This window comes from Patagioenas fasciata, chromosome 3 (assembly GCF_037038585.1).
Source record: "Patagioenas fasciata isolate bPatFas1 chromosome 3, bPatFas1.hap1, whole genome shotgun sequence".
NCBI classification, from domain to species: domain Eukaryota; kingdom Metazoa; phylum Chordata; class Aves; order Columbiformes; family Columbidae; genus Patagioenas; species Patagioenas fasciata.
The window spans coordinates 123,584,434-123,612,385 of record NC_092522.1 but is presented as its reverse complement, the minus strand read 5'-3'; the positions used below and the strand labels follow the sequence as shown (position 1 = coordinate 123,612,385).

At 47.0% G+C, this 27,952-nt stretch overlaps 1 protein-coding gene across 24 annotated transcripts in view; it reads left to right on the top strand.

Annotated features, from left to right (window-relative positions):
• Positions 1-27,952, top strand: part of HMBOX1 (homeobox containing 1) — a 135,660-nt gene that overhangs the window by 44,268 nt on the left and 63,440 nt on the right. For 19 of the 24 annotated variants that reach the window (XM_071807163.1, XM_065834045.2, XM_065834040.2 and 16 more), the window contains 3 exons: positions 6,708-6,791; positions 23,558-24,037; positions 25,886-25,971. In XM_071807163.1, coding sequence (XP_071663264.1) covers positions 6,769-6,791; positions 23,558-24,037; positions 25,886-25,971 — 589 coding nt within the window. In that variant the 5' untranslated portion in view covers positions 6,708-6,768. Of the gene's footprint in view, positions 1-3,160; positions 3,180-6,707; positions 6,792-7,480; positions 7,611-7,661; positions 11,269-23,557; positions 24,038-25,885; positions 25,972-27,952 lie in introns of those variants that run through there. The other 5 variants (XM_071807154.1, XM_071807153.1, XM_071807156.1 and 2 more) reach the window with 5 other exon arrangements.

Genomic DNA, 27,952 nt, shown 5'->3' with positions numbered 1-27,952 from the left:
TCCCTTAATGTAAGGTCTCTCTGCCACGTCAATTCTTGCTACCTTGCAGCTGAGCCAACACACTCCTTGCAATCATCAGTTCAAGGTAACCCACAAGCTGCAGCAAATTCAGTGACTATTTGGCTTGTTCAGCCACAATTCTTGACGAGATCTTGTTCTTCACCTTCCTGAGGCTCTGCTCAAGGTACAGGTCTAACTAGTAATTACTTTTAGTGATATTTAAATAACTCGGAGCCTGGAGACATAAGAAACAGCCTCATGTCTCTGCGTTGCGGCACAAAGACAGCGTGAAACTGGATGCTCCAGGTCGCCGAGCCGCGCCGTGTGCTCAGGAGGTGGCAGCTCTCAGGAAAGGTTCTTAACCTTGCTTTCCAGGGCACAAATGTAACACATCCTCAAGTCATATGGCAGGAGGGGATTTTTATTTTTTTCTAATAGATCTATTTTGGGAAAATGGGCTAGAGAGTCCTAGATTAGTATTTTGGACGCTAGTCCTACTTTTGTGCATGCACCCAGATGAATTTATCTTGAAGTTTCGATACAAATAGAGTAACTGGAGTTTTCAAAGCACTGGGTAAACAACAACCTGCTGAACATCTCCCAGGAATAAAGGATTTAAAGATGACAGAGGGAGGCTTAACAGGAACTACTGGCTGGAATGGGAAGCCAGACACATTCAGAGTAGAAATCAAGTACAAACTGGTGATGGAGAAGAGTGATTAACCACTGCATTGACCACTTCATGCTGGCCTCATGTAGAGAAGGCGAAGCGGATGAAATGTAAAACCCCACGTTTGTAGACACGTGCGCACACACATCCAGCCAGAAGACCTGACAGTTCCTATAGACCTTAAGCTCTACGTTAAGCGAAAGACTTAAAATTTGAAATTTTTTGTTACTTCTAGGGGGAGATCGATTTGTAATTACACACAGGGTAGGGAATCCGCTGTTATTGTGAGTTCAGAAGTGGGAGAACTTCATTCTCAGGACTGAATTTGTTTGTTTTCCTCAACACCCAACGCACCAGGTTTCTCAGCAAGCTCAAATTTGGTTCTTCTGTGTTTCTGTAGCTGGTGGCCAAGAAGGTCAATGGTACCCTGTCCTATATCAATACCAGCGTGGTCAGCAGGACAAGGGCAGTGATCCTTCCCCTGTGCTCTGCATTGGGGAGGCCACACCCGGAGTATTGTGTTCAGTTCTGGGCCCCTCAGCTCAGGAAAGAGATTGAAGTGCTGGAGCGGGTCCAGAGAAGAGCAACAAGACTGGGGAAGGGACTTGAGCACAAGCCCTATGGGGAGAGGCTGAGGAAGCTGGGCTTGTTCAGTCTGGAGAAGAGGAGGCTTAGAGGTGAGCTCAGCACTCTCTAGAACGACCTGAAGGGCAGTTCTAGCCAGGGGGGATTGGGCTCTTCTCCCAGGCAGTCAGCAATAGGACAAGGGGGCATGGGCTTCAACTCTGCCAGGGGAAACTGAGGCTGGAGATGAGAAAGCAATTCTGTGCAGAGAGAGTGGTCAGCATTGGAATGGCTGCCCAGGGAGGTGCTGGACTCACCGGCCCTGGAGGTTTGTAAACTGAGATTGGCCATGGCACTTAGTGCCATGATCTGGTCAATGGACTGGAGTTGGACCAAGGGTTGGACTGGATGAGCTCTGAGGGCTTTCCCATTCCAGTCCATTCTGTGTGTGATTCTGTGTGTGGTTTGGTAATAGTCCTGTTGTAGTAGCGGGTCTGTGTCCTCAGGCGGGTACCATGTCCACCCACTGATACTGTCCATGTGGCTTTAAGCCAAAAACTTGGTGCCTCTTTCTCATGTTTTACTTTTGACAAAATGGTGAAGTTTCTCTTCCAAAAGGACAAAAGCTTTGAATTTGTTATTTGTAAAGCCCTTTTTTAAGGAAGGTATTGGTGAAATACAAAACGGTGGCATTATTTTCCACTCAGGAATTAAAAGAAAAAAATGAATTTCTCTTCCAAATAAGTGATATCAGGCTCATCTTTACCGAGTGACGCGCTCCTTGCCTCTGCAGGGTGTTTTGGAGCAGGATGAACTATACTTCAAAATATCTAATTGCATACAGTGAGAAATGAAGAAAACTGAAGTGGATCCCAGGAATGTATTAAAAATCTGAACTAAAATGAGAATGATTTCATGTCAAGTGAGACAAATGCAGAGTTGCTACTCCAGCGCTTCACACTTCCACTTGTCCTTGGCACCGAGAAAATGAGATTTTTAATATCTGAACAACAGATTGCCATGAAGACTCATCCATTGTAAATTTAAGCTGCCTTTATAGCAACTTAAGCTGGGGACAGGATTGTTCATTCCGTCTGATTCTACAACTGTGTCCATAATTTCCATATTAATACTGATTTATTTTGTTTTATTGTCTGTGGCAGGAATAGGAAGGGGAGCTGGTAGTGTTTTCCCTGTGTTAGCAGATAATTGATTTAACTAATAACGGGAAAAGGGCAAAGGTTTGTGAGCTCTTGCTTGCCTATCAGCTGTAGATAGTGGTGACACCCGCCTGTGCTGCTGGGATCGGCTGCTTTGGCGCTTGGGTTCGTGCTAAAAGGACACAGGGCAAGAGGGATATTGAGTCGTGGTTCCAGAATCCTGATTTGGTGGTGATGGAAGTTATGTTGTTTTGGGCTGATTTTTTTTATATTAAAATTGTAGCTTGGGGTTGCTCCTCTCCCATCTGATGTGCCCTTAAATTCCAAAAAATGCAACCTTTACATATATGGGGGGCAGGGAAGGTGTTTCTACGCCACTCAACTTTAGAACAGCATGGACTCCGAGACTATTTGTGACCTTTTTCTATAGCAGCCGTTCTTGTGCCGTCAGCCGTAGGAATCGCTGGCTTCTCTTTCTCTATAACTCCACTTGCTTTCACGAGTCCAAGGCAGACCCGAGGATCCCCCACCTGCGTCACCGCTTGGCTCGGTGACAGTTTGTGATCACATTCACATGTAGAACTGCCACCTCGGCCTTTAATGTAGCGAAAATGGGGAATTCCGCTGATTTTCTCATGAGCTCTCTCCTGTTTCTTTCTGCCTAAATGCCATCATCCTCCATCTGTGCTTGCAGATCTGGAGTTTCCTGGAGAAGTTTCTCTTTCCTTTGTTCACATCCAATGTTTGGTCTAGATCCTAATGGCTCTTCATTTCTAACATCTGAGGTCGGTACCATTTTTTTCTCTTCAATTAGTATCACTAATATCATTGTCCTGCCTTTGTCATCTCTCACCTGAGTTACTGCAGCCTTTTCTTGGGCCCTCTCTCCTCTCCTCGTGTTCCAGTTCTAATACTGCGCTTCACAACAATGGAAGGTGATCTCGTCTTTGTGGGTTTTGCTCTTTGCTTCTTCCACACTTCTCATCCTGGGAGCAAAGCTTCCTCTGAGGAATCCAGTTCTCTATCATTAGCCTCTCTGACCTTCAGAAAGTTTGTATATATTTAAGTCTGATTTGTTCCTCTTTGGAAAACAAAACAGCTCTCTGTATTAAACTCAAGATTTGGCAATAGGTCAACAGCATGATCTCATATTTTTTTGTGACTGCCTTGGGGAAAATGTTTTAAATGCAGTTGAGAGATTTAACAGAGAAGCGTTTGGGTGTAGAACTGCCTTTAAAAGGTTTGGGGTGGCCAACCACGAGGGACCTCTGTGTTTGTCTCTTTCATCCATCGTGTGTTGGTGTCACAGTCCGTGACCTGTGACAGTCTCCTGTCCCACTGGTCCTGTCTGTGACCTTGCTCTTGGCCACCTCCTTTCCTGGAGGGGAAGAAGGCAACTCGACGCTTAGATGTGGGCCAGAGGAATGGTTTGGAAATGGCAGCAGCCGGATGTCAGCAAGTCCCTTCTCCGAAACACCCGGCGCTTCGCTTTGCCACATGCGGGTGGGGACAGGCTTAAACCCGCTGGCCAGGAGCTGTTGTGCTGCTTCTGGGAAACCTCGTTCAGCCCATTTCCCCAGAGAGTTCCTGAGTGTTTTCGCAAAAGAAATAAAAGAAAAAAGGCACATAAACGATGATGTAGTGGACTCCGTCTGGAAGAGGTGCAGTCGTTCCCAAAGCCCTGGGCAGCTGTGAATCCTGCTCTAGTGACCGGACCACTCAGAGCCACCGAGAAGAGCCAAGATCGCAGAATCCCAGAATGTCAGGGGTTGAAGGGCCCTGGAAAGCTCACCCAGTGCAATCCCCCATGGAGCAGGAACACCCAGCTGAGGTTCCACAGGAAGGTGTCCAGGCGGGTTTGAATGTCTGCAGAGAAGGAGACTCCACAACCTCCCTGGGCAGCCTGGGCCAGGCTCTGACACCCTCACTGGGAAGAAGTTCCTTCTCATATTTAAGTGGAACCTCCTGTGTTCCAGTTTGAACCCATTACCCCTCGTCCTATCATTGGTTGTCACTGAGAAGAGCCTGGCTCCATCCTCCTGACACTGCCCCTTTCCATATTGATCCCCAGGAATGAGTCCCCCCTCAGTTCCTCTTCTCCAGCTCCAGAGCCCCAGCTCCCTCAGCCTTTCCTCACACGGGAGATGCTCCACTCCCTTCAGCATCTTGGTGGCTGCGCTGGACTCTCTGCAGCAGTTCCCTGTCCTTCTGGAACTGAGGGGCCACAACTGGACACAAGATTCCAGGTGTGGTCTCCCCAGGGCAGAGCAGAGGGGCAGGAGAACCTCTCTGACCTACTGACCACCCCCTTCTAACCCACCCCAGGTCCCATTGGCCTTCCTGGCCACAAGGGCCCAGTGCTGGCTCATGCTCACCCTGCTGTCCCCAGGACCCCCAGCTCCCTTTCCCCTACACTGCTCTCTAATAGCTCATTCCCCAGCTTACACTGGAACCTGGGGTTGTTCCTGCCCAGACTTACACTATCCACAAGGCTTGGTTGGTAATATTACAGACATCTTGTTATGGAGCAGAATAAATAATCCCTGTGCTGCTCTACCTGCTTGTTTTCTGTTCCAGCTCACATACACCCATAGCCTGAAGTGCAAATATCCTCTCTAGCTCTTTCTGCCTCTGCCTGGGTAAAATATCCCGCCTCTCTCTGTCCCGTTGGTTAATAGTTTGACTTCTGAAGCGCTTTCAGCCTGTGCTGGTTTGTGGAGAAAGACATCAGCAGCGATAGCTAAAGACAATTCTATGAGATCATGCCTTTTCAGAACGTAGCACCTGTCGTCTGAGCTCTTGGCGGATGTTAGCCAAATAATCCTTTTAATAGCTTTTGCGAGTTAAAAGGGTAGGTAACTGTCATAAGGCTAAATGATTGCATAGATTAATTTACTTGTGGCCAAAAGAAATCAATTGTAATTTAAATTTTTGTCTCTGGACTGATTACACTACCAAACAAAACTTTCTCCTTAGGAACCACCATGTGCATTGAAGTGTGTGTCTGTGATTAGTTACAGATTATCCGGAGTATTTCCAGGTTTTAACCTGTGGCTGTACACGAGCTTAGAATACTCACTTGTTTAGTTCTGTGAAGCATCCATTAATAACTTGAGTTGTTAGAATTCATCAGGTGTTCGGATGCAAAAGAATCTTAGCCAGACTTTGAGAACAGGGGTGTGTTGCAAACCGTGTCAAAGCTCCCCAAATGAAGAAAGAGAGTGAGGCTTTAATGGGCCTTTTTAAAAGGAATATAACAAGGGAAAGTGTGGAGTCTTGAATTTGGGCAGGAACAACCCCAGGTTCCAGTATAAGTTGGGGAATGAGCTATTAGAGAGCAGTGTAGGGGAAAGGGAGCTGGGGGTCCTGGGGACAGCAGGGTGAGCATGAGCCAGCACTGGGCCCTTGTGGCCAGGAAGGCCAATGGGACCTGGGGTGGGTTAGAAGGGGGTGGTCAGTAGGTCAGAGAGGTTCTCCTGCCCCTCTGCTCTGCCCTGGGGAGACCACACCTGGAATCTTGTGTCCAGTTGTGGCCCCTCAGTTCCAGAAGGACAGGGAACTGCTGCAGAGAGTCCAGCGCAGCCACCAAGATGCTGAAGGGAGTGGAGCATCTCCCGTGTGAGGAAAGGCTGAGGGAGCTGGGGCTCTGGAGCTGGAGAAGAGGAGACTGAGGGGGGACTCATTCCTGGGGATCAATATGGAAAGGGGCAGTGTCAGGAGGATGGAGCCAGGCTCTTCTCGGTGACAACCAGTGACAGGACAAGGGGCAATGGGTGCGAACTGGAACACAGGAGGTTCCACTGAAAGAGGAGGAGAAACTTGTTGGGGTGAGGGTGTCAGAGCCTGGCCCAGGCTGCCCAGGGAGGTTGTGGAGTCTCCTTCTCTGCAGACATTCAAACCCGCCTGGACACCTTCCTGTGGAACCTCAGCTGGGTGTTCCTGCTCCATGGGGGGATTGCACTGGATGAGCTTTCCAGGTCCCTTCCAACCCCTGACACTCTGGGATTCTGTGAATAAACTGAAAGATCCTATAAGAAAACTCAGTGGTTCCAGGGAGCATTTTTCTTAACCATGGCTATATTTAGTGGTTGATATATATATTGTAGTGCCTTTTAGCAGAGAGATGAATGGACTGGGTGATTGGGAAGGATCCTGAAGGCGCCTGTCTTTGTTTTTTATTAAATCTACTGGTGAAACCACCATAAAATTGGAAGCCGGTTGTATAATTGTAAGTCAGATAACAAGAAGTCAGAATGTATTTGCCTTTTGTAGAAATCTCTGACATTCTTGTGTCTTTTTCTCGTGTCTTACAGAATGGTGAATAACACTGAAGACCCTCAAGAGGCTTTATAACGCCCCATCCCCATGTAAAGTATGCTCAGAACTTTTCCAGTAGTGTAAGTACGAATGAAAAATAACCCACAAAAATCCATTGCTCAAGAGTTGTTTTGGGGACGGGTCTCTTAATTTGTCTCAAAAGAGCAGAGAAATGGTTACTGTGATTATCAGCCATTTGCGGAGTTGTTTTGGTTTGGTATTTGCGAAGGCATTTAAACCAAGGAACAGTAGCATTTAATTCTTCACTTGGTCTGGCTGTTATGTTATTTCTACTTTTCTGTTGCTGAAAAAGAAGGAAAATCATGCAGTTCTTGATTAGAGAAAGGGTATTGTTAAAACAGAAATCTCTGTACATCTACTGAATATACTTTGGGGATACCAGAGCTGCGCAGGAGAGTTTAGCGCCATGACAGGCTTGCTGGAAGCAGATGAGTACAGTATTTTATAGCAAAAGGAGAGAACTAGGACACCTAACCTAACGTTAGAACTGGATATTTTGGTCCAAGCAACCACTGAATCCCAGTGCGAAATGAAACTGTCCAAGTGTCGTGCTTGAATTCGACCCTGTTTGTTCTTTTGAATGACATCTGTTGTGAATCTTCAATGTCATTGGTAAACGTGCTGCTTCTTCAGTAAATAAGCGAATTAATTCAAAGTTTCGAGCTTATCAGGATGAAAGGAGAGGCTTGACCTGTCCTGTGCTGTCATCCATCTCCCTCACTGACCGCTCCTGTGTCACTGTCCCCAGATCTCTTTTAGAGGCGCGACCGAGTGCTTGTCCAGTGGCAATCAGATCCCTGAGGTGCTTTGACCTCTTGACTTCTGGTTGTACCTCCTGTCAGACCAAGCTGGAAAGAGCAATCCAGTCTCCAGAGCAGGTAGGAACGGGGCTGCTCTGCATGCAGGCAGCTTTTCCCACATGGATAATTTCAAGGATGAAGATTTTTCATCCAGCACGTGGATGTTCGTAGAGCAAGTGACAGCGCAGTCACGCATTTCTATAGAGGGAGTCACAGCAAGAAGTGACGACTGCCAGGCGTTTTGTGTTGGAAATCAAACTACCGATGTATTTCAAAAAGGCTTCTTGGTGCAGCCATTAATTAGTTCCTTTCTGTTGCTGGTGGTTTAGTCTTCTATTCAAAATTCGTGATTTCCTACCTTGTTCCCAGTCCCCTGAGCCACCTCCTCTGCTGCCTTTTAGCTGGAAATATGTTGGGTTTCAGTATTAAAATCACCTTGAAAGTGTAAAGATGTAGTCCACAGCAGGAAAGAAGGCTGGAGGTAAAGCCACACTGCCCTGTGCCTCTTCATTTTACTGGTAATTCAGAGTTTGCAGTGTGATCGTAGACTCCTCTGTGTTTCCCATGAACACAGGACAGTCTGTCACCTTTAGCTTTGAGTCAGACTTCTAACATACATTTCCAAGCTGTGAGTGATGTAGTTTTGATTTCCTGTGCTTTAGCTGGATTCGAGTTGTGTTCTGCCCCTGTGCAGCTGGACTTGGACTTTGCGTTCTTCTGTTGCATTCTGGAATATTTGTGGCTGTTAATCGGCTGCCGCCCTCCATCGGAGAAGTAGCTTCTTGATTTATTCTAGTATAAGATCATCGAAAATGCAATATCAATATAGGTGAATAACTTTTGACTGAGTGAAAGCTGAGTTGAACCTATTTGGAAGGGATTAGGGAGTATTAAATTAGAGGAAATGGGGTAAGATGACCCATTTAGGTATAAAGTTTCCAGATCCAACCAGAGATATCTTTGAAGAAGGATAAGTGGGCATCGTGGTTTCAGAAGGGGGAAGAAGCAAACAGAATCATATAAAAAAATAGCTTAAAGTGCTGAACAAGATTATAATTGTACTGAACAAGATTAAAATTGAACAGGCTTAAAACTCCCATGGTTAGAGAGTAGTTTGGTTGTCCCTACCGTGGGGCAGTGTCCTCTGTCAGAACAGCAAATTAAGCAGCTGGCTGCAATTATCATCTCACCTAATACCTAATTTTTACCTACAGTTGGATGAGAGTCAATACTCGAGAGGAATTTGAGGCAGATTCATGATATTGGTCTCACAGATATTAGTTATTTGTCTGAAACGAAGTCCTTCTGTAGCCAGTGCAAGCGTCTCTCTTTTGGTTTCTCCATAAATATGATGGGAGCAATTGTACTTCACAGGCTCACGGTAGTGTTGATTGATTAATACGTGTTAATAGTGAGATAGGACCAGTGTTGTATGTTTTAAACCGTCTCTCAAAATATTATTTCTGCTAGAACTTGAGACTTTCAACATAGTCACTTGAAGTTTACCTGAATGATCAGGCTGATGCTTATGGATCTGCCAGCAGTGATAGAGCTGTTTGGGGAGTGAGTAAAAGCCTCCTGAGTGGAAAGAACATCAGTGTGAGTAATACGGATGAAAAAGGACTAGATTGAAGCTTTGTCATCATTTAGGAACAACGACAGGAAGAAATGAACAAGTGTGTGAATGGCACTGAAGTCAGCGCATGTTGAACAACAGACAGTGGAGCTGGAGTGGCTTAGAAATCCACCGTGGGGCTGAGCGGCCTTCACTGTCCAGCTGCCTTGAAACGTGACACAAAACACGTTAATTAAATGTGAGCGAAAGAGAACTCGGCTAATTTGTTCCTTTTGTCTTCAGTGACAAGGTATTGTGTAAATAGTCAGTGGCTGTAGCAACGTTTGGTTAGCATTTTAAGCTTTTTTAACTGAAACAATGTCTTGTCTGAGCCCTTAGTTTTACCTTAAGATAAACCAGGTGAGTTAACTTGTTTTTTCCCAGGCAGCTCGGCCGCTCTGAAAGGGACGCAAAAGAAAGGACACATAAAGGTTGAGACTTGTCCTGAGAATACAGACTGGGTCTTCTTGGTGTCACGATAGAGGAAATTTCCCTACTTCAGGTCTGGGCTACACAAGAGACGCTGGTTGTATTAAGAGCATTAATCAGCATGTGTGTTTCTTTTTGAAATGGTTTTAGATAAACCAAAACTCCAATACGGAAGCAACCATCACCAAAAGCCCATGTTTTTACCATTATGATTTTCTAATGGAAAAAACAATTTGCTTTGTAGTTAATCACAAAATTAGGGCTGGGTAAGTTTCAGTTCTTGATTGGCTTTGGATTTTAGTTTTCTGAACTAACAGATTTCTCTTTTAAGAAAATGTGTTAGTGATAGGTCCTGAGGGAGAAGGAAGGTGCCTGAAATACTTGAGAACGTCTCTTTATGTATGGAAGAGAGGTGGTGGGACTCCTGGTGATGGCATTCCTCGAAACGTGTCCTGCACCTCGTCACTTCTGATGCTATGGATGGACCCTGTGGGATGGCTGGATGTGTGGAGCAGGTTCTTGGTCTGACATCTCACAGAATGCCCGCGGGACTCGGTCAAAGTCGTTTTGACTTATCTGAAGGCCACTCCCTTTCTGTGGGCTCTTGCTCTCAGAAGTTAACGTAGTTTTACTTCCCTGCCTCACAGGGATGTTCTATAGAAAGATGCATTTCAAGTATTTAGATATTCCAACTAGCAGATCTAAAAGAGAAAAATCCTGAGAGTGTGTCTCATATTTTATAAAGGATTAGTCAAATTCTGGAGTGAACCAGAAGAGGCAGAAGGCAGGAATGTAGCTACCCCTGGAGTCCTGACAGCTGAAAAGCTGGGACTTGCCAGTCTGGGATCTAGGTTAGGCCCATATCTCAGTTTCATTGCCACACTGACTCTGTTTCTTCCTATGGGTTAAAGGCTTTATTTCGGTGTTTTGGTGAGATATGCATAACTCAGGCCCACAAGTCCTGCCCTGATTCTGTTACAGAGCTTATATATCCAAAGTTTAGTGTTTGGCTCCCACGTCCAGTGGCTCCCTTTTGCTCTTGGCACAGGTTTGGGCTTTGGGCCCCGGTTCAGCTCTCAGCTACCGCTACAGCTTTTCTGTCTGTTTGTTATTCCTCCTGGTCCCTCATTCTGCCCTTGAATCCAGCCTCAGCGTTTGAATTCCAGCCTCGTTGCTGTAGAATTGCAACAATAGTAGGAAACCCAGATTTTAGAAGAAGGGAAGGTTAGGGTTAGACAGATAAGGTGTCTGCGTGAATCAGTCTGTGCCTTGAGTAGAATTCAGAAGTATCTGGCTGCCAGCCCTGTGCTTAGTCAGAGGTCAGTCCCTTTTGTAAGGCTTGGATTATGACAATAATTGGCATTCATATTATATTTTTGCCTTGTAAGATTGATCTCAAATTCTCTCTTTCCCAAAGATGTAAAGCAGATACTATAAAGCAGAGTAAGTTACTCACCCAAGTGGAATCAGTGGCAGAACTGCCAGGGTTTGCTCCCTGCCAGTGTGCCAGCATCCAGTGAAAAATACTCGATCGGCAGCGAAGAAGTTCGAAGAGTGAGTGGAAGAACAGCTTATGTAGAGGAAGGGAAGCTGGGTTTGGGGCTCTTTAACTAGCTGAGAAACTTGAAGCCTCCTGAAGAAATGATATGTTGATATTCTGCTCTCAGCTTGCCTTCCATAATTTGTGTAGCGGTGAGTATTTGATTACGTTGGATTTATTTTCAGAAGTTTCAGGCTGCTCTTATTAACTGTCACCATTTTGATCGAAAGCGCACGGCAGAGTTCTGCCTTCGTAAGGCAGCGTTTTGCATTCATAAACAGACCCGGTGACGCTTAACCTCGATAGATCAGCTCGTAGCCTGATTTCGCTCCCTGCTGCAAGGCGAGGCTCTCGTTTCCCCGGGATGAGAGCAGTCATTACCAGCCTTACATTCTGTTTGTGAATCAGGATGAATGGGAGTAGAGCCCTCTTTGAAAATCAGAACTGAGAGATGCAACTGCGGGAGATAATTATGCTAACGTATGGATGAGGGTGGCTCTGTGTTCCTTGACATGATGAGCACTTGAGGCCTGATTTTTTTTTCCTCTCTCTTGAAAACGGGTACAACTCCGCTGAAAATACTGGAGTTGCAAGTGATGAGCACAAGTGTTGGCTCAGATGAGTCAGATCCTTAATCCTCTGTTGCGCCCCAGAATTCACAGCAGCAGCTACTGTTTTGAAAGCAGCTTTGCTTAACTGGTGAGATGGATTGAGAACTGGCTGCATGGCAGAGCTCAGAGGGTTGTGATCAGTGTGCAGTCTCTGGTTGACCCCTGTGGTTAGTGGGGACCCCCAGGGGTCAGTACTGGCTCCAGTCCTGTTCAACCTGTTCATCAGTGACCTGGATGAGAAGACCTGGTGCACCCTGAGCGACTTTGCTGATGATCCCAAACTGGGAAGAATTTAATGAAATATAACAAGGGGAAGTGTAGAGTCTTGCATCTGGGTAGGAACAACCCCAGGTTCCAGTGTAAGCTGGGGAATGACCTATTAGAGAGCAGTGTAGGGGAAAGGGACCTGGGGGTCCTGGGGACAGCAGGGTGAGCATGAGCCAGCACTGGGCCCTTGTGGCCAGGAAGGCCAATGGGACCTGGGGTGGGTTAGAAGGGGGTGGTCAGTAGGTCAGAGAGGTTCTCCTGCCCCTCTGCTCTGCCCTGGGGAGACCACACCTGGAATCTTGTGTCCAGTTGTGGCCCCTCAGCTCCAGAAGGACAGGGAACTGCTGCAGAGAGTCCAGCGCAGCCACCAAGATGCTGAAGGGAGTGGAGCATCTCCCGTGTGAGGAAAGGCTGAGGGAGCTGGGGCTCTGGAGCTGGAGAAGAGGAGACTGAGGGGGGACTCATTAATGTTTACAGATACATAAAGGGTGAGTGTCAGAAGGATGGAGCCAGGCTCTTCTCGGTGACAACCAATGGTAGGACAGGGGGTAATGGGTACAAACTGGAACACAAGAGGTTCCACTGAAAGAGGAGGAGAAACTTGTTTGGGGTGAGGGTGTCAGAGCCTGGCCCAGGCTGCCCAGGGAGGTTGTGGAGTCTCCTCCTCTGCAGACATTCAAACCCGCCTGGACACCTTCCTGTGGAACCTCAGCTGGGTGTTCCTGCTCCATGGGGGGATTGCACTGGATGAGCTTTCCAGGTCCCTTCCAGCCCCTGACGTTCTGGGATTCTGTGGGGAGGACGGGCTGACCCAGCAGAGGCTGAGCTGCCATCCAGAGCCCTGGCCAGGATGAATGGGCAGAGAAGAACCTGATGAAGTTCAACAAGGACAAGTGCAGGGTCCTGCAGCTGGGGCGGAACAACCCCAGGCAGCAGCACAGGTTAGGGTTGAGCTGCTGGAAGGCAGCTCTGCAGAGAAGGACCTGGGAGTTTTGGGGGACAACAGGGTGACTGTGAGTCACCAATGTGCCCTGTGGCCAAGAGGCCAATTGGTACCTGGAGTGCATGAGGAAGAGTGTGAGCAGCAGGTGGAGGGAGGTTGTTCCTCCCCCTCTGCTCTGCCCTGGGGAGGCCCCATCTGCAGTTGTGGGTCCAGTTCTGGGCTCCCCAGTTGAAGAAGGACAAGGAATTACTGGAGGGAGTCCAGGGAGGGACACAAAGATGCTGAGGGGTCTGGAGCATCTTTGTGATGAGGAAACTGAGAGAACTGGGGCTGTTGAGCTGGAGAAGAGAAGCTGAGAGGGATGTGATGAATGGGATCAATATGTCAGGGTGGGTGTCAGAGGATGGACCAGACTCTGTTCAGTGGTGCCCAACGCCAGGGTGAGGGGCAACGGGCACAGACTGAAACCCAGGAGGCTCCATGTGAACATGAGCAGAAACTTGTTTGCTGGGAGGTGCCAGAGCCTGGCCCAGGCTGCCCAGAGCGGGTTTGGAGTCTCCTTCTCTGAGACATTCAAACCCGCCTGGACCCACCTGTGTGATCTGCTCTGGTGACCCTGCATGAGCAGCTGGGTTGGACTGGGGGATCTCCAGAGGTCCCTTCAACCCCAACCAGTCCGTGGGTCTGTTATATGGTTCAATGCTTTGGGCATTTCTGAAACATCTAAATTGGCTGTAAGTCGATGCACTTGTTCAGTAAGAATGGAAAAGGCCAAATGTCCCAGTTTTGTTCCAGCAGTGTCTTAGAGCTGCGGTTGATGGGTCACAGTCTTTGCCTCTCACCACATACATGTGTTTGCTCTGTGATACACGTTAACTGCTCTGCTTGTGAAACACCTGTAGCTCAGAATGAAAGTCCCTCTCTGGAGCATCTTGTAAGAACCAGCTGCATCCTTTGTGGTCGGTGAGATGTAGAAGAGCAAGGAGGAGTGACTGAAACTTTGGCTCTCGTGAAAATGTGTAGAGAGAGACACAAGTTTGCGTAATTGAAAGCGTAGTTTAAAAATTAACAGACTGGGCAGCTGGAAGCAGAGTTTCTTTGTAGTCACAGCTTCTGATAGAAAGCATCCAGAGCAGTAGTTCATACCAATTAGGTTGTTGAATATCAGGTCGGTTGATAAGGAAATCCTATTGCCTTTGGAAATAGCCGTGCCATCCTTAACATCCGTTTTTGCGTGTTCTCTAAATCAGAGACCTCACGTAGAAGGGAAACGTAGTAGCCCGGTCGGACTGAACGAGGATCCTTGCACGGGTGCGTGCTCTGGGCGTGGAAAGCCAACACAACCGCTCTCTCTGCTCTGTACTTTTGGTAGCTGGAGGACACCCATCTCCACGGTCGTTCAGGTAGTTTCACCTGTACCTAAACACAGGAGAAAACTGGCAGGCTGGGGAGTTCAAGCTGTGAGAAGGACTGTGCTATTTCAAACACTTGTTTAGGTAACTAGTTGTAGAAAGTGTTTTGCTAAATGCTTTGGGATAACCTTCTTCAGCTGAAAAGTGGGTTTACCTTGTGATTTTTGTTCTTCTGTTTAAAGGCAAGACAATGACACCAAGAAAGTGCATGTTATGTTGCAGAAAATGATGATGTTGTAAGATACAAATTCTGGAGATACTGTTAAGAGGACGGTGTGTTGAAGTCCTGCCCTGGACCAGCACTATATGCCGTATGTCAACGATGGGCAGAACTTGGCATCTCTCCCCATCCTGTTCGCCACAGTTGATGCGACTTTATCAGAATCATTCTTAAACCAATTACCAGGCTTAGGATCCTGTTCTGAACACTTTGGCTCCAGCCTGTATCCACATTATGCAGACCATCTTTCCCAAGGCTCAGGCTGCAGTCCAGCTTAACACAATTTAAGCACAAAGGAGTAGCTCTATCCTCTCCCCTCGATTCCCTTTTTGGGGGGAGCTTTCTTGCCCACCTGCTGCTCTGGTCCAGCCCCCCAGCCCTGCCGAGAGCAGTGGTTGAGCAGCTGAGGGATGGAAAAAACAAGAACTGCCAATTTCTCCAGCTCCCATCTGAAACCTGGTGAGGAACAGGAGATCTTGCTGCCACCAGGGACTGAGCTCCCTGCCAAACCTTCCATGGGTCCGGGTGGGATGGACCCATGGGTGCTGAGGGAGCTGGCTGAGGTCATTACTGAACACAGGAGGTTCCACTGAAATTTGAGAAGAAACTTGTTTGGGGTGAGGGTGTCAGAGCCTGGCCCAGGCTGCCCAGGGAGGTTGTGGAGTCTCCTTCTCTGCAGACATTCAAACCCGCCTGGACACCTTCCTGTGGAACCTCAGCTGGGTGTTCCTCCTCCATGGGGGGATTGCACTGGATGAGCTTTCCAGGTCCCTTCAACCCCTGACATTCTGGGATTATACCAAATATGCGTCTGATATCAAAAAGCGCAACTGGTTTTGTAAAGTCTTGAGCTTTGCAGAGCTAATTGGATAAAGCAGTGAGTTTTAATGGAAATTTGGAGAAGCGCCTCTGCAGAAGAGGATCCCTTCAGTGCTGCTAGATTACTTCATACTCATATACTCTGAGTAGAAGAGTGGAAAAAATTATTTCTTGTGATCATGAAAGAGTCCAGAGCCATTTTCTCAAGTGTTAGAGGTGTTAGGGCTGGTGTCTGGCCTTATTCCCAAACGGGTAATTGAATTGCTTTGAACTTCTGCAAGTTCAGTTGGATGTGCACTTAGCTGGTGGCTGTTTTCACGGGATTATTCCGCTCTGTTCCATCACCTAGAACGTTGGTGTCGGGTAAATGATTCCTGCATCTGTGTGGACTTGGGCTATGATAATAGGTGAGAAAACCTTGCTACGTTTTTCCTTACGTTCTCTATGAGATGCAGGGAGATAAGGGAAGAGAACAGCTCTGCATCTGGCCACATACCCATATTCAGGTATTTTCAAAATAAGGGTGAAATTCATACCAAAAATAGGAGGCTAAATAAGTCTTGGTGGTAGAAGAAGGGAAAACAAATGATATTGAGAGTAATTACCCGGGTAATTATAGACCGGTCAGCCTCACCTCTGTTCCTGGGGAAATAATGGAACAGCTTATCCTTGGTGCCATCTCAAGGCACATCAGGGATAAGAGGGTCATTAGGGGCAGTCAGCATGGCTTTACCAAGGGTAAGTCATGCTTGACCAACCTCATAGCCTTTTATGAGAATGTACCAAGGTGGATGGATGATGGCAGAGCGGTGGATGTGGTCTACCTTGACTTCAGTAAAGCCTTTGACACAGTCCCTCACAGCATCCTCACAGCTAAATTGAGGAGGTGTGGTCCAGACAATAGAGTAGTGAGGTGGGTTGCAAACTGGCTTAAAGAGAGAAGCCAGAGAGTGGTGGTCAATGGTGCGGAGTCCAGTTGGAGGCCAGTATCTAGTGCAGTGCCTCAGGGGTCAGTACTGGGGCCAATATTATTCAATATATTCATTAATGATTTAGACGAGGGAATTGAGTGTACTATCAGCAAGTTTGCTGATGACACTAAGCTGGGAGGAGTGGCTGACAAGCCAGAAGGCTGTGCTGCCATCCAGCGGGACCTGGACAGGCTGGAGAGTTGGGCGGGGGATAACCTGATGGAATTTAACAAGGGAAAGTGTAGAGTCCTGCATCTGGGCAGGAACAACCCCAGGTTCCAGTATAGGTTGGGGAATGAGCTATTAGAGAGCAGTGTAGGGGAAAGGGACCTGGGGGTCCTGGTGGACAACAGGATGACCATGAGCCAGCACTGGGCCCTTGTGGCCAGGAAGGCCAATGGCATCCTCGGGTGTATTACAAGGGGGGTGGTCAGTAGATCGAGAGAGGTCCTCCTTCCCCTCTACTCCGCCCTGGTGAGACCCCATCTGGAATATTGTGTCCAGTTCTGGGCCCCTCAGTTCAAGAAGGACAGGGAACTGCTGGAGAGGGTCCAGCATAGGGCAACAAAGATGATTAAGGGAGTGGAGCATCTCCCTTATGAAGAAAGGCTGAGGGAGTTGGGTCTCTTTAGTTTGGAGAAGAGGAGCCTGAGGGGTGACCTTATTAATGTTTATAAATATATAAAGGGTGAGTGCCACGAGGATGGAGCCAGGCTCTTCTCAGTGGCAAACAATGATAGGACAAGGGGCAATGGGATCAAGCTGGAACACAAGAGGTTCCACTTAAATTTGAGAAAGAACTTCTTCTCAGTGAGGGTAGCAGAGCACTGGAATAGGCTGCCCAGGGAGGTTGTGGAGTCTCCTTCCCTGGAGACATTCAAAGCCCGCCTGGACACCTTCCTGTGCGACCTCACCTAGGCGTTCCTGCTCCAGCAGGGGCATTGGACTAGATGATCTTTCGAGGTCCCTTCCAATCCCAAACATACTGTGATACTGTGATACTGTAATTATGGCCCTAAAGAGCCTTCACTCCAGAAGGAGAACGGGGAAAGAGTGATGATACATCTGGCTGGTTGAGTCCTGCTGGATATTTTATATCTGTGGATTTGGGAGTGAAAATCGTTCTTTTTTTTTAATTTAGCTCCTTATAGTTCCCCTTTCAACCTGATATTCCGGTTCCTTTTGGACGAGCCAGGAAAGATAAGCCCGAGATTTTAATGCTTTATAAAAACCAAGAGGCGGCAAGTGAAACTGGGCCATGTTGGGCTGTGACTGCCAGCTTAATGTAAGACATGGAAATAAGCTTGATATTTTAAGCAACCCTTTTATTCTGTCACGGTCCAAATAAACTCGATTCATTTCAAGGGCCAGATTCAACTGTTAACAAATGGATTCATTTTAGCTTTGAGTTCAATTAGGACTTTGCAGAGGTCTCGCTTGCAAAATCTGGGGGAGAAAAACACATGGTAATTCCCTTCATTGGCGCTTTATTTTGAATATCACCCCAAGGAAATCTCACAGCCCATCCTAACTGGTGAGTCCGAAGATAACAGCCTGTGATTTTAGGCTCAGATCTGCTAGTCCTGAGTGTATTTTGCTCCACTGGCAGCAAAGTTTGCCAGAGTTTGACCACAATTGGTCACAGGCTTCGTTCTCCGGAAAAGTATTTGCTGTCTTTATTTTTTCCTGCACACCCCCAAACATTTTGCTGGTCCCTGTTTTATTTTGCTCCTTGTTAGCCTTGCAGTGATTGTATTTCACAGGGGAAAAGAGGGGGGAAGCAAATTAAATTACAGCCAGCCAGGGTGTTTTGAGGATAAGAGGCTCTTACAGCAGTGTGGGGGACCTGAAGTAGTAGAGAATATCCATTAATTAATGAGGTGAGTGAAATTATCAGGCTTCCAAAATGGCTGATTGACTTAACTTCTTGTAAATTGATCCTTAAACAGGGTAACTCATTAAAATATTTTAAAAAGGGGAAAATAAGTGACGCCCTGCTAGAGGAAGAGTTCTGAATAATGTTGCTGTAGTTATTCATTAAAAAGCAGGAGATAGTTGGCAATGTTGGAGCATGTTCAGTAATGCCAAGTTTTGCAATATTTGGTTTGGGTTTTTAATGGAAAATTCCCAGTTCCTACAGTTGTTTTCAATACATAAAACTCCCTCAGAAGCGTTGCTGCTGGATCTCATGGTTTTGCATTGGAAAATCCCAATAGGATTTTCAACAAAGACCCATAAGCAATGTGTCAGCTGCCCTATATGCTGTGTATGTTCCTATAGGCAAGGCAGGTTTTACGTCCGTACGTGACATTAGTGAGACTAGAAATGAGATACTGTATCTGATTTTGGTGTTCTGGACTATTTTTCAATGCTTAAAAGGATACGAAGTTGTCTAAAAGGGTTGGAGGGATAGAATAATACTTTTATGGACAAGATATATCATTGATTTTGGGTTTAGGTTTTTGTTGTTGTTTTGTTTTTCAAATCGCCAACATTTTTACAGTGATTGTGTTAAACATAGTATAATGGCTTTGATAGGTTTTCTTCTCTTAGAATGCTTTCTCCGGGCCTTTTAGAAGCAGCCCACAGATAAATGTGACTCTGTAGAACACACGTGGGAAGGCATTGAATATCTGATTTTTACGGCAGAGGGCGGCCTTGTCCAGCAGCCCCCGCATCCCTCTGCGACTGCAATGGCTGCACGTGCACAGCACGTCCCGCTGCGCCAGTGTGGGCGAAAGCTCAGGGAGTGCAGGATGGATGGGTGGATGGATGGATGGATGCATGGACGGCAAGATGGATCCAGAGCTGGCTGGATGGCAGAACTCGGGGGTTGTGATCAGCGTTGGGGGCCTGTGGTTACTGGGAATCCCCAGGGGTCAGTACTGGTTCCAGTCCTGTTCACCCTGTTCATCAATGACCTGGATGAGGAGATTGGGTGCACCTGGAGCAACTTTGCTGCTGATCCCAAACTGGGAAGACGGGCTGACCCAGCAGAGGTTGAGCTGCCATCAGAGCCCTGGCCAGGATGGATGGACAGAGAAGAACCTGATGAAGTTCAACAAGGGCAAGTGCAGGGTCCTGCAGCTGGGGAGGAACAACCCCAGGCACCAGCACAGGTTGGGGTTGAGCTGCTGGAAAGCAGCTCTGCAGAGAAGGACCTGGGAGTTCTGGGGGACAACAGGGTGACCGTGAGTCACCAATGTGCCCTGTGGCCAAGAGGCCAATGGGACCTGGGGTGCGTGAGGAAGAGTGTGAGCAGCAGGTGGAGGGAGGTTGTTCCTCCCCCTCTGCTCTGCCTTGGGGAGGCCCCATCTGCAGTTGTGGGTCCAGTTCTGGGCTCCCCAGTTGAAGAAGGACAAGGAATTACTGGAGGGAGTCCAGTGGAGGGACACAAAGATACTGAGGGGTCTGGAGCATCTTTGTGATGAGGAGAGACTGAGAGAGCTGGAGAAGAGAAGCTGAGAGGGATGTGATGAATGGGATCAATATCTCAGGGTGGGTGTCAGAGGATGGACCAGACTCTGTTCAGTGGTGCCCAGCGCCAGGGTGAGGGGCAATGGGCACAGACTGAAACCCAGGAGGCTCCATGTGAACATGAGCAGAAACTTGTTTGCTGGGAGGTGCCAGAGCCTGGCCCAGGCTGCCCAGAGCGGGTGTGGAGTCTCCTTCTCTGAGACATTCAAACCCGCCTGGACCCACCTGTGTGATCTGCTCTGGTGACCCAGTGTGGGCAACTGGGTTGGACTGGGGGATCTCCAGAGGTCCCTTCAACCCAACCAGCCTCAAGTCTGTGAAACTGAAGACCAGGTCCTTTTCCCTCGTGCAGCCACGTACAACAAAAGGTCAACCCTTTCTCTTGCATCTGAGAACACTGCAGTTCATTATGCGTAACTCACTTGTAATTCACTAAAGGATACTTAGGATTCACTAAAGGATTTTATGCAATTCACTAAAGGATATTAATTTGGCCTTAGAACCCAGATCTAGAAGCTGAGCCCTGACTTATTAGACAAATTAGGAATAACACCCGATTTTGAAAGAGAATGACTGGCTACGGCAGCAAACTGCGGGGAATGGTAAGGTCTGTGTTGCTCCACGTTTTTGAAGCCATCTGGAAAGTCTTGTTTTTGTCAGATGTGAGTTTTTTGATTCACGGGGCTAGAAAGGCGAAACTTTTGGGTTTCTAGGTCTGTGATAAACTGGAGATTAAACTAGATAATCTAAAGTATGTTTTGGTGTTCAGCATCAAAGAGGCAAGTAAGAATTTAGAGTAGAGGTAGGTCTGGTTGGAGGTTCTGATTCGTTAGATTTCTCCAGTTTGACAATGTACTTGGTGTCGACAGAAGAATAACCCAGGAAATGGTGACATTAGAAATACAGGTAAGGAGTGACAAAAAAGGGTTGGTCTCCAAGAAAGGGCAAGCTGGCTTAGCTGGTGAAAAGCATCTCAAGGCCAGATGTTTAAGAAGAGATTTTCTGTTGGAAATCCAGCGCTGATTCGGGGGGGGTTTCAGGCTGTGCGGGAGCCTGTGATGTGAGTCAGTAAGTCAGTGTGACACTTTCTTCTCACAAAGCTCGGAGAAAAGGATCTGCCAGCCCCACCGCAGAGGCCAAACCTAGAACACGGTGTCTCCTTTCCAAATGCTCCTTGACAAGCTCGGAACGTCTCCGGCTGAGATGCGACTTCCAAATTTGAGTCGTTACGATTCCAGTCAGTTGCTCGTCTACTGCTGCCTTGGCTGCTGTGCCCTCCTTTTAGTAGAATAATCTAGGTGCTTGTCTTTTGAAATTTAAAATGCCTGGTACGTTTTCGGTAATCAATTGTCCCAAGGACAGCACATTCCTGTTGGACTGAAGCACTTATATGGCTGTAGTCTGTCTGTCTTCTCATGCAGTCATTTTCTTGGATGGGAATCATCCCCTTGCATTGTCCTCCTGCTTCCTTCTCCCACATATTGAAACAATGCAAGGGGCTCTGTTTGCCTGATAATGCCACAGACAGGAGCTTCACCTCATTTCTGTATTTTGCAGGCTGCAAACGCCGTTTCTGTGGGTTCATGCATCTTGGTCTTGTGGCACCACATCTGTATGGCTGCTCTCTGGCTACAGCTCCACAGGCAAACCCGTTCTTGGTGCTGTTCTTCAGCCCCAGGGCCCCTTGGCCACATCCCCTACCGACACCTTCAGTCTTGAGGCTCAGGGGCTGCATCCACACAGGGCGATCGTGGCTTCTGCTCCATGTAAAGTCTTGGAAAAAGCCTTGGAGTCCATCAGGAGTGCACTGGGTGACCACAACTGGTAGAGCTGTTTAATGATGTTGCAGACAACTGTAGATGCTATGGTGCCTCTTCCTGGGCAGTGTTTAAAATACCAATGGTGATGTGGCCGTACCTCTCTTCTCCCAAGTGACAAGGGATAGGACAGGCAGAAATGGTCTCAAGTTGCACCAGGGAAGGTTCAGATTGGATATTAGGAAAAAATTCTTCATGGAAAGGGTTGGGAAGGATTGGAACAGGCTGCCCAGGGCAGTGGTGGAGTCAGCATCCCTGGAGGGGTTTAAAAGGTGTATATACAAGGTTCTTAGGGACATGGTTTAGTGCTAGAGAGAGGTTGTGGTTGGACTTGATGATCTTGAGGGTCTCTTCCAACTGAAATGATTCTGTGATTCAAGGATAGACCTGTTCCCATTGCCTGGTGAGGTCCGCATTGGAACGTGTCACTCAGCTGAAGAAATTCCTTTGCTACACCCCTAAAACCTACAGCCTTGATTTACTTTACTGTGATTCATGTAGCTGAAAAAAGAAAGGCTAAAATACAACAATTCGAAAAGTTGTGTCGCTCTGTGGCTCCTGTAGGGACTTTGCTGTGCTAGGGCACAAATGGAAATGAGGAGCGATCTTCAACATTTGCGGAGAGCACTAAGCAGCCCTGTCCCTGGAAGGCCTGGTGCAATCTCTTTGGATGCTCATAAAGTCCTTGAAATTCTTACTTGGCTTTCCCGGGGCTGCTCTTTGTCTGTTCTTGCTTGTAGGGGTTGTATATGAGCTCTGTTGTGTGTCCTGGAGTTTGAGTGATTTCTTCACCCTGCTCTCCTGCAGAAATGGTAATAAAACGTTGACTCATAAGAGGATTCGCTAGAAGGATGGAAAACGCCTTGATCTCTTTGCCAAGTTCTGCCTGCCCTCCATCTGCCATCCCTTCTTCTCAAGATCTTGACTTCTGAAGGAGGTGATCTTGTCATTTTTATGCCATTTGCATCTGTAGTGAGGAGACTCAGGAAAGAAGAGAGATTAAGAGAGCATGTTGTGATTTCTTTCTGGTTTTTTTTCCAGTTCCATTTCTGGACTTTGCAGCAAATACACAGGATGTTCATTGCTCTGGTATCCTGGAAAGTTTAGGAGTTAAAAATGCTTTTGATGAGCCCCCATGATGATCTACATGAGAACCCTGGCTTTGGAGGGGAAAAGGCTGTAGACTTATTTCTTTAAATGAAAGCTCAGTAGTAATTGGATGTGCTGCACGTTCCTTGTTAGGGCAGGCGATCTGTGACATCATTTAGGTTCAAAAGTTACTGACTTCAGAAATGGAACTTCAGAAATGGGACTTCAGTCAAATCAAGTTGGGTCCTACAGGCCACTAGAGTTTCCGCTCCGGGTGTTTTTATCTTCTGTTTTTTTCCAGGTAGCAACAAAAAGTTAGGGCAGCTTGAACTCTTCGTACTTCAGATTCCAAAGAGTTGCAATTCATGCATCTCGTGTCATAACTGCTTAAAACTTTGCCAGAAAAGCTCAGCGTCTGGCCTTGACCTAACGGGTTTGGCATCTGGGGTTTCTGTCTGGTGGGTACTTAGCGATGGGCAAAATCTTCTCTAAAATCAAGTTGCAACCTTAATTACTGAGCAACCGCTGTCTGTTGGTGGCAGCAGTTTATCCAAAGCAAAAAGGGAGTAACTGCAGGTTTGTTGTAGAAGGTGTAGGGAATGAGAGAAATGCTATTTGAGCATTTCAAAGAAAATAAGCTTTTTGGCACATATCTAGACTGGCACTCATGGGAAGTTGTTTGGAGGTGAACTTTGGGCTGACATCTGTTGCGTGCGACTTAAGTGTTGGACCAGAATTGATCTTACTCGCCTGTGAGGTACACAGAGAACTCTTGAACTTAACGATTTGCTTTTACATTTTACCTTGTTTTTTAGCCTGCTGGAAACCATGTCTCACTACACAGACGAACCAAGATTTACCATCGAGCAGATAGACCTGCTTCAGCGCCTGAGACGGACGGGGATGACCAGACATGAGATCCTCCACGCGCTGGAAACCTTGGATCGTCTCGATCAAGAGCATAGTGACAAATTTGGAAGAAGGTCCAGCTACGGAGGTGGTTCCTACAGCAACAGCACCAACAACGTCCCAGCGTCGTCTTCTACAGCCACAGCGTCAACACAGACCCAGCATTCTGGGATGTCCCCATCGCCGAGCAACAGTTACGACACCTCCCCACAGCCTTGCACTACAAATCAGAACGGGAGGGAGAGTAACGAGCGGTTGTCCGCGTTCAACGGGAAGATGTCACCCACCCGCTACCCGCTTGCCAACAGCTTGGCTCAGAGGTCGTACAGTTTTGAAGCTTCTGAAGAGGACTTGGACATTGACGACAAAGTGGAGGAACTGATGAGGTTAGTAGAAGTCTTTGTAAAATGTTTGGAAAGTCAGAGCGAGAAGTCCCGCAGAAGCAATCTGCATCTTGGAGGACTTCTGGAGTAGCCATAGGTGTCACCGAGACGGTGGGAACCTGCCAGTTCCCGAGTGGTCACCATCTCACCTGCCTCTCAACCTTGTGTAGACAGCCCTGGTCTCGCATGACCGTCCCACAGGCTGTGCTACTGTTGGAACATTTTCCCTTGCGCTGTACAGATAAATTGATGTTAGCGCACTAAATTTCTACCCTACTTTTGGGTGCCAATTAATGACTCCTCCTCCACTTCATACCAGTTGTATTTCATTCCATATACAGGGGAAGTAGGGAGTCTACTCGGTTGATGCTTTCCTGTGGGATCTGCTCCGAGTTTGCGGCAGGGACGAACCCTCTGGGATGTGCACAGTGTGCAGATTGGCGTAGGAAAATACAATTAATAATGGAACAGCACGAGTCTTCAGTGGGAGCCACTTGGGTTGACTTTTATTTTCCAGGCTGACCTTCCTTTACTTTTAGCGGCTTCATTTTCAGCATTACAGCAAAGATGAAAGGAGGGGATTACGCCACTGAGGATGAAAGTCAGAGGCAGTGGGCTTGATGAGAAAAATAAGGAGAAAGGCCAAATGTCTCAAAACAACTTCGGTCATAATGTTGGAATGTCTCTTTTTCCCCCAAATTGCAACATTTATGAAATACCTATGAGAGTCCATAAGCTCCGGGGTGAAAATATGTTTGAAGTAGATTGGAGATGTAGGGTAAAGGTGTGACTTTTGGGGGAGAGGATTAGAGATAAGCAAGAAAAGCTGATGAAGCTCATTTACTGCCAACTGCAGGATAATGGAATAATGTGGGGAGACGGTGAGTATAGCGGAGCGCAGGAGTTCCCATTGCTGGAGTTTAATCGTTCCTTTGAGTTTTGGGTTCCTGTGCAATAAGTCTCAGGTAACGCTTTTAGCGCTCATTTAAACTGAAACCACTTTGATTCACAGACGTATGGAGGATGAGTGTTAGGTAAAGAAATACAAACGAACCCACAATGTAGCATTTATTTTACATTTACATTTGCAAGGTTGAGTCTGCCTTGAGTGCTGCTGGGGCAGAGAGAAGGGGAGGGGAGATTACCAAATAATAAAGCCTAATAAAGTCAGGTTTTAATTGTCTACCCTTCTCTGGAAGAGAGAAAGGAAGAGCAGGGACAAGTGTGTAGTTACTGCAACTAGAATTTGCTGTGCATCACACAGTCTCTCTGCAACCTCCAGATCATTTACTTCTCAGCAGTTTTAGTCCCTTCTCAACCATCTTTGCACACCTTGTAAAATCATACAAAGGCTCCAAATAAGCGACCCTTGTTCGTTCTGTGCAAACTGTGGCCTCAGCAGGTAGGGGACAGGGGCTGCAAAATCCTTTCTCCTTTGGGTCTTTCCCTTGAGCGCTCGGAGGTTCGTGTGCGTACATTCATTTGTGTCGCTAACCATGCAGACCCTGCTACCTTTTATTTTTGTGCCTCGTTTTTATGAGCGAGGTTTTTTATACCGGTACGAGAGATTTATTCATCCCCGTGTAATGAAACTTTGTACATTCCATATGGCAGCGCTGCACCTAATATGAATTATATAGGACGTGAGTCATCCATTCTGCTGCTGGGGTGCTTTGATCAAACGTGACACTTGTTAAAAGAAGCGTCCACTGCTGAGGCACTTGGAGGATTTTAGCGCCTGCCTTCCCCTCTCCTCATCCCCCAAATAAAGGAAATAAAGCCATTCTGCATCTTCAAAGTGCACTTTGGTCTGTCCGTCCTTTTGTGTGTCCTTTTGTTTTGTTTTGGTAGGAGGGACAGCAGCGTGATCAAGGAGGAAATCAAAGCCTTCCTGGCCAATCGGAGAATTTCCCAAGCAGTCGTTGCACAGGTAACAGGTAAGAGCTCGGAGAGCCCGTCCTTTATTGGGGTAAAACTCTGTCTCGCTGCCCATGGGCGCGCGGTGCAGATGTTGGAATATCGCTTGGCTTTCTGCATTGCAGTGCAGATCTGTCAGCTTAGTCATGATAATGTATGCCTTTGATTTAAGACCCATTGTCCCGCACATCATGGAACTTCCCCAGTGAATCACTTCTTCTTTTTGCCTTTTTTTTTTTATTCTTGTGGCTTGTGCTAGCAGATTTTATTTTACAGCATTATCATAAGCCCGAAGTTCTTATCTTAAAATGAAAACGCTTTTCCTTAATTCTTAAATTGTTTGTCGAGTGCGGCAAATAGATGTGTATCTACACCTCTGTGTATGGAGAGAGAGATGTGTAGTTATATTATAAAATGTATATGAAGAGTCAGGAGACTCAGCTATAGCTGGTATCGTTACATCCAGGAGTCAGATTGTGACATTTTGAAGTTTTTCAGTCATTTGCCTTTGAGTCCCAATTAATGAAGATCAGATGTGAGGTTGAGGGTGTCACCAGATCAGCTCAGATTTTACCTAGAAGGAGCAGTAGTTATTATTTTGCGCTGTACCTTCTCTCTTTGACATTCAGGACAAGTGAACAGATTGCGGAGATTTTATTCCTTGGGTGTGTTTCTAGAGCTCTACACACGCAGTAACAACATCTTTCTGCTCCTCCGCGGAGTTGGGTGCTATTAGTTCTCCTTTCAGGCTCACAGTGCTTGTCCGAACGGCATAGCTGGGTGCAAATTTAGGATGAAGATTGATGATAAAATACAGAGAGCTCAATCCCATGTTATACCTACAACATCTATTCATTTTTAAACCCAAGCTTGAATGAAGATCTTGAAATAGATTGTTTTTAAGGCTCCTTGATGACTAGGAATGCCAAAGCAGCAGGAGGGAAGCTGTTCTTTTATGATATTTTCGGTTTGTGAAATGTCATAAGAACCCATCTGGCTGGGAGCTGTGGGTTTGCAGACACACGAGCAGTTGGGGTGGGCAGGAGTGGGTGTATGAACCATGGAGCCAGGAGTTACAGAATCACAGAACCCCAGGCTGGTTGGGTTGAAGGGACCTCTGGGGATCCCCCAGTCCAACCCAGCTGCTCACGCAGGGTCATCAGAGCAGATCACACAGGTGGGTCCAGGCAGGTTTGAATGTCTCAGAGAAGGAGACTCCACACCCGCTCTGGGCAGCCTGGGCCAGGCTCTGGCACCTCCCACCAAAGAAGTTTCTGCTCTTGTTCACATGGAGCCTCCTGTGTTTCAGTCTGTGCCCGTTGCCCCTCACCCTGGCGTTGGGCACCACTGAACAGAGTCTGGTCCATCCTCTGACACCCACCCTGAGATATTGATCCCATTCATCACATCCCTCTCAGTCTTCCACGTCTCCAGCTCTTCGCTGTGATCTTGAGCAAAATTAGTTGTCCTTCTCTGCTTTCACTTTCTTCTGCAAAATAATGAAATGAACATTTTTTGTAACTCTAGGGATGTCATTATCCTTATCAGATTTTATTAGTAGTACTTAAAAAATTAAATGCTAACCTCAGTTGCTTAAAATGTACCCAAACTGTGAAGTTTTGGTAGTTAGTGGGTCATTCACCTTTTTTGGTGTAATCCTTGCCCACCTCTGAATTACCATCTGTATAGCTTTTTATAAGGGCAAACAACAGAAAAGCTTCTGATTCCGAGACTGAGCCTGAAGGTTCCAGCACCCTTCCCATCTACCAGCAAGTCAAACACGCTTCCCCTTCAGGAGGAGGGATGCAGAGAGAAAAAAATGCAGGAGAAGAGTATTTCCAAAACAGGCCAGCGTTTTTATTTTGATCAGTGGGACCTACTGGATCAGAATCACCACCCCGAATCTAAGGCAGAGTCTGTATTGGTTAAAATAATTGATTTAGTTAGCCAGGTGTCTCGGTGTGCGTCTTGATACCCCATGCAGACCGTAGCAAGGGCAAG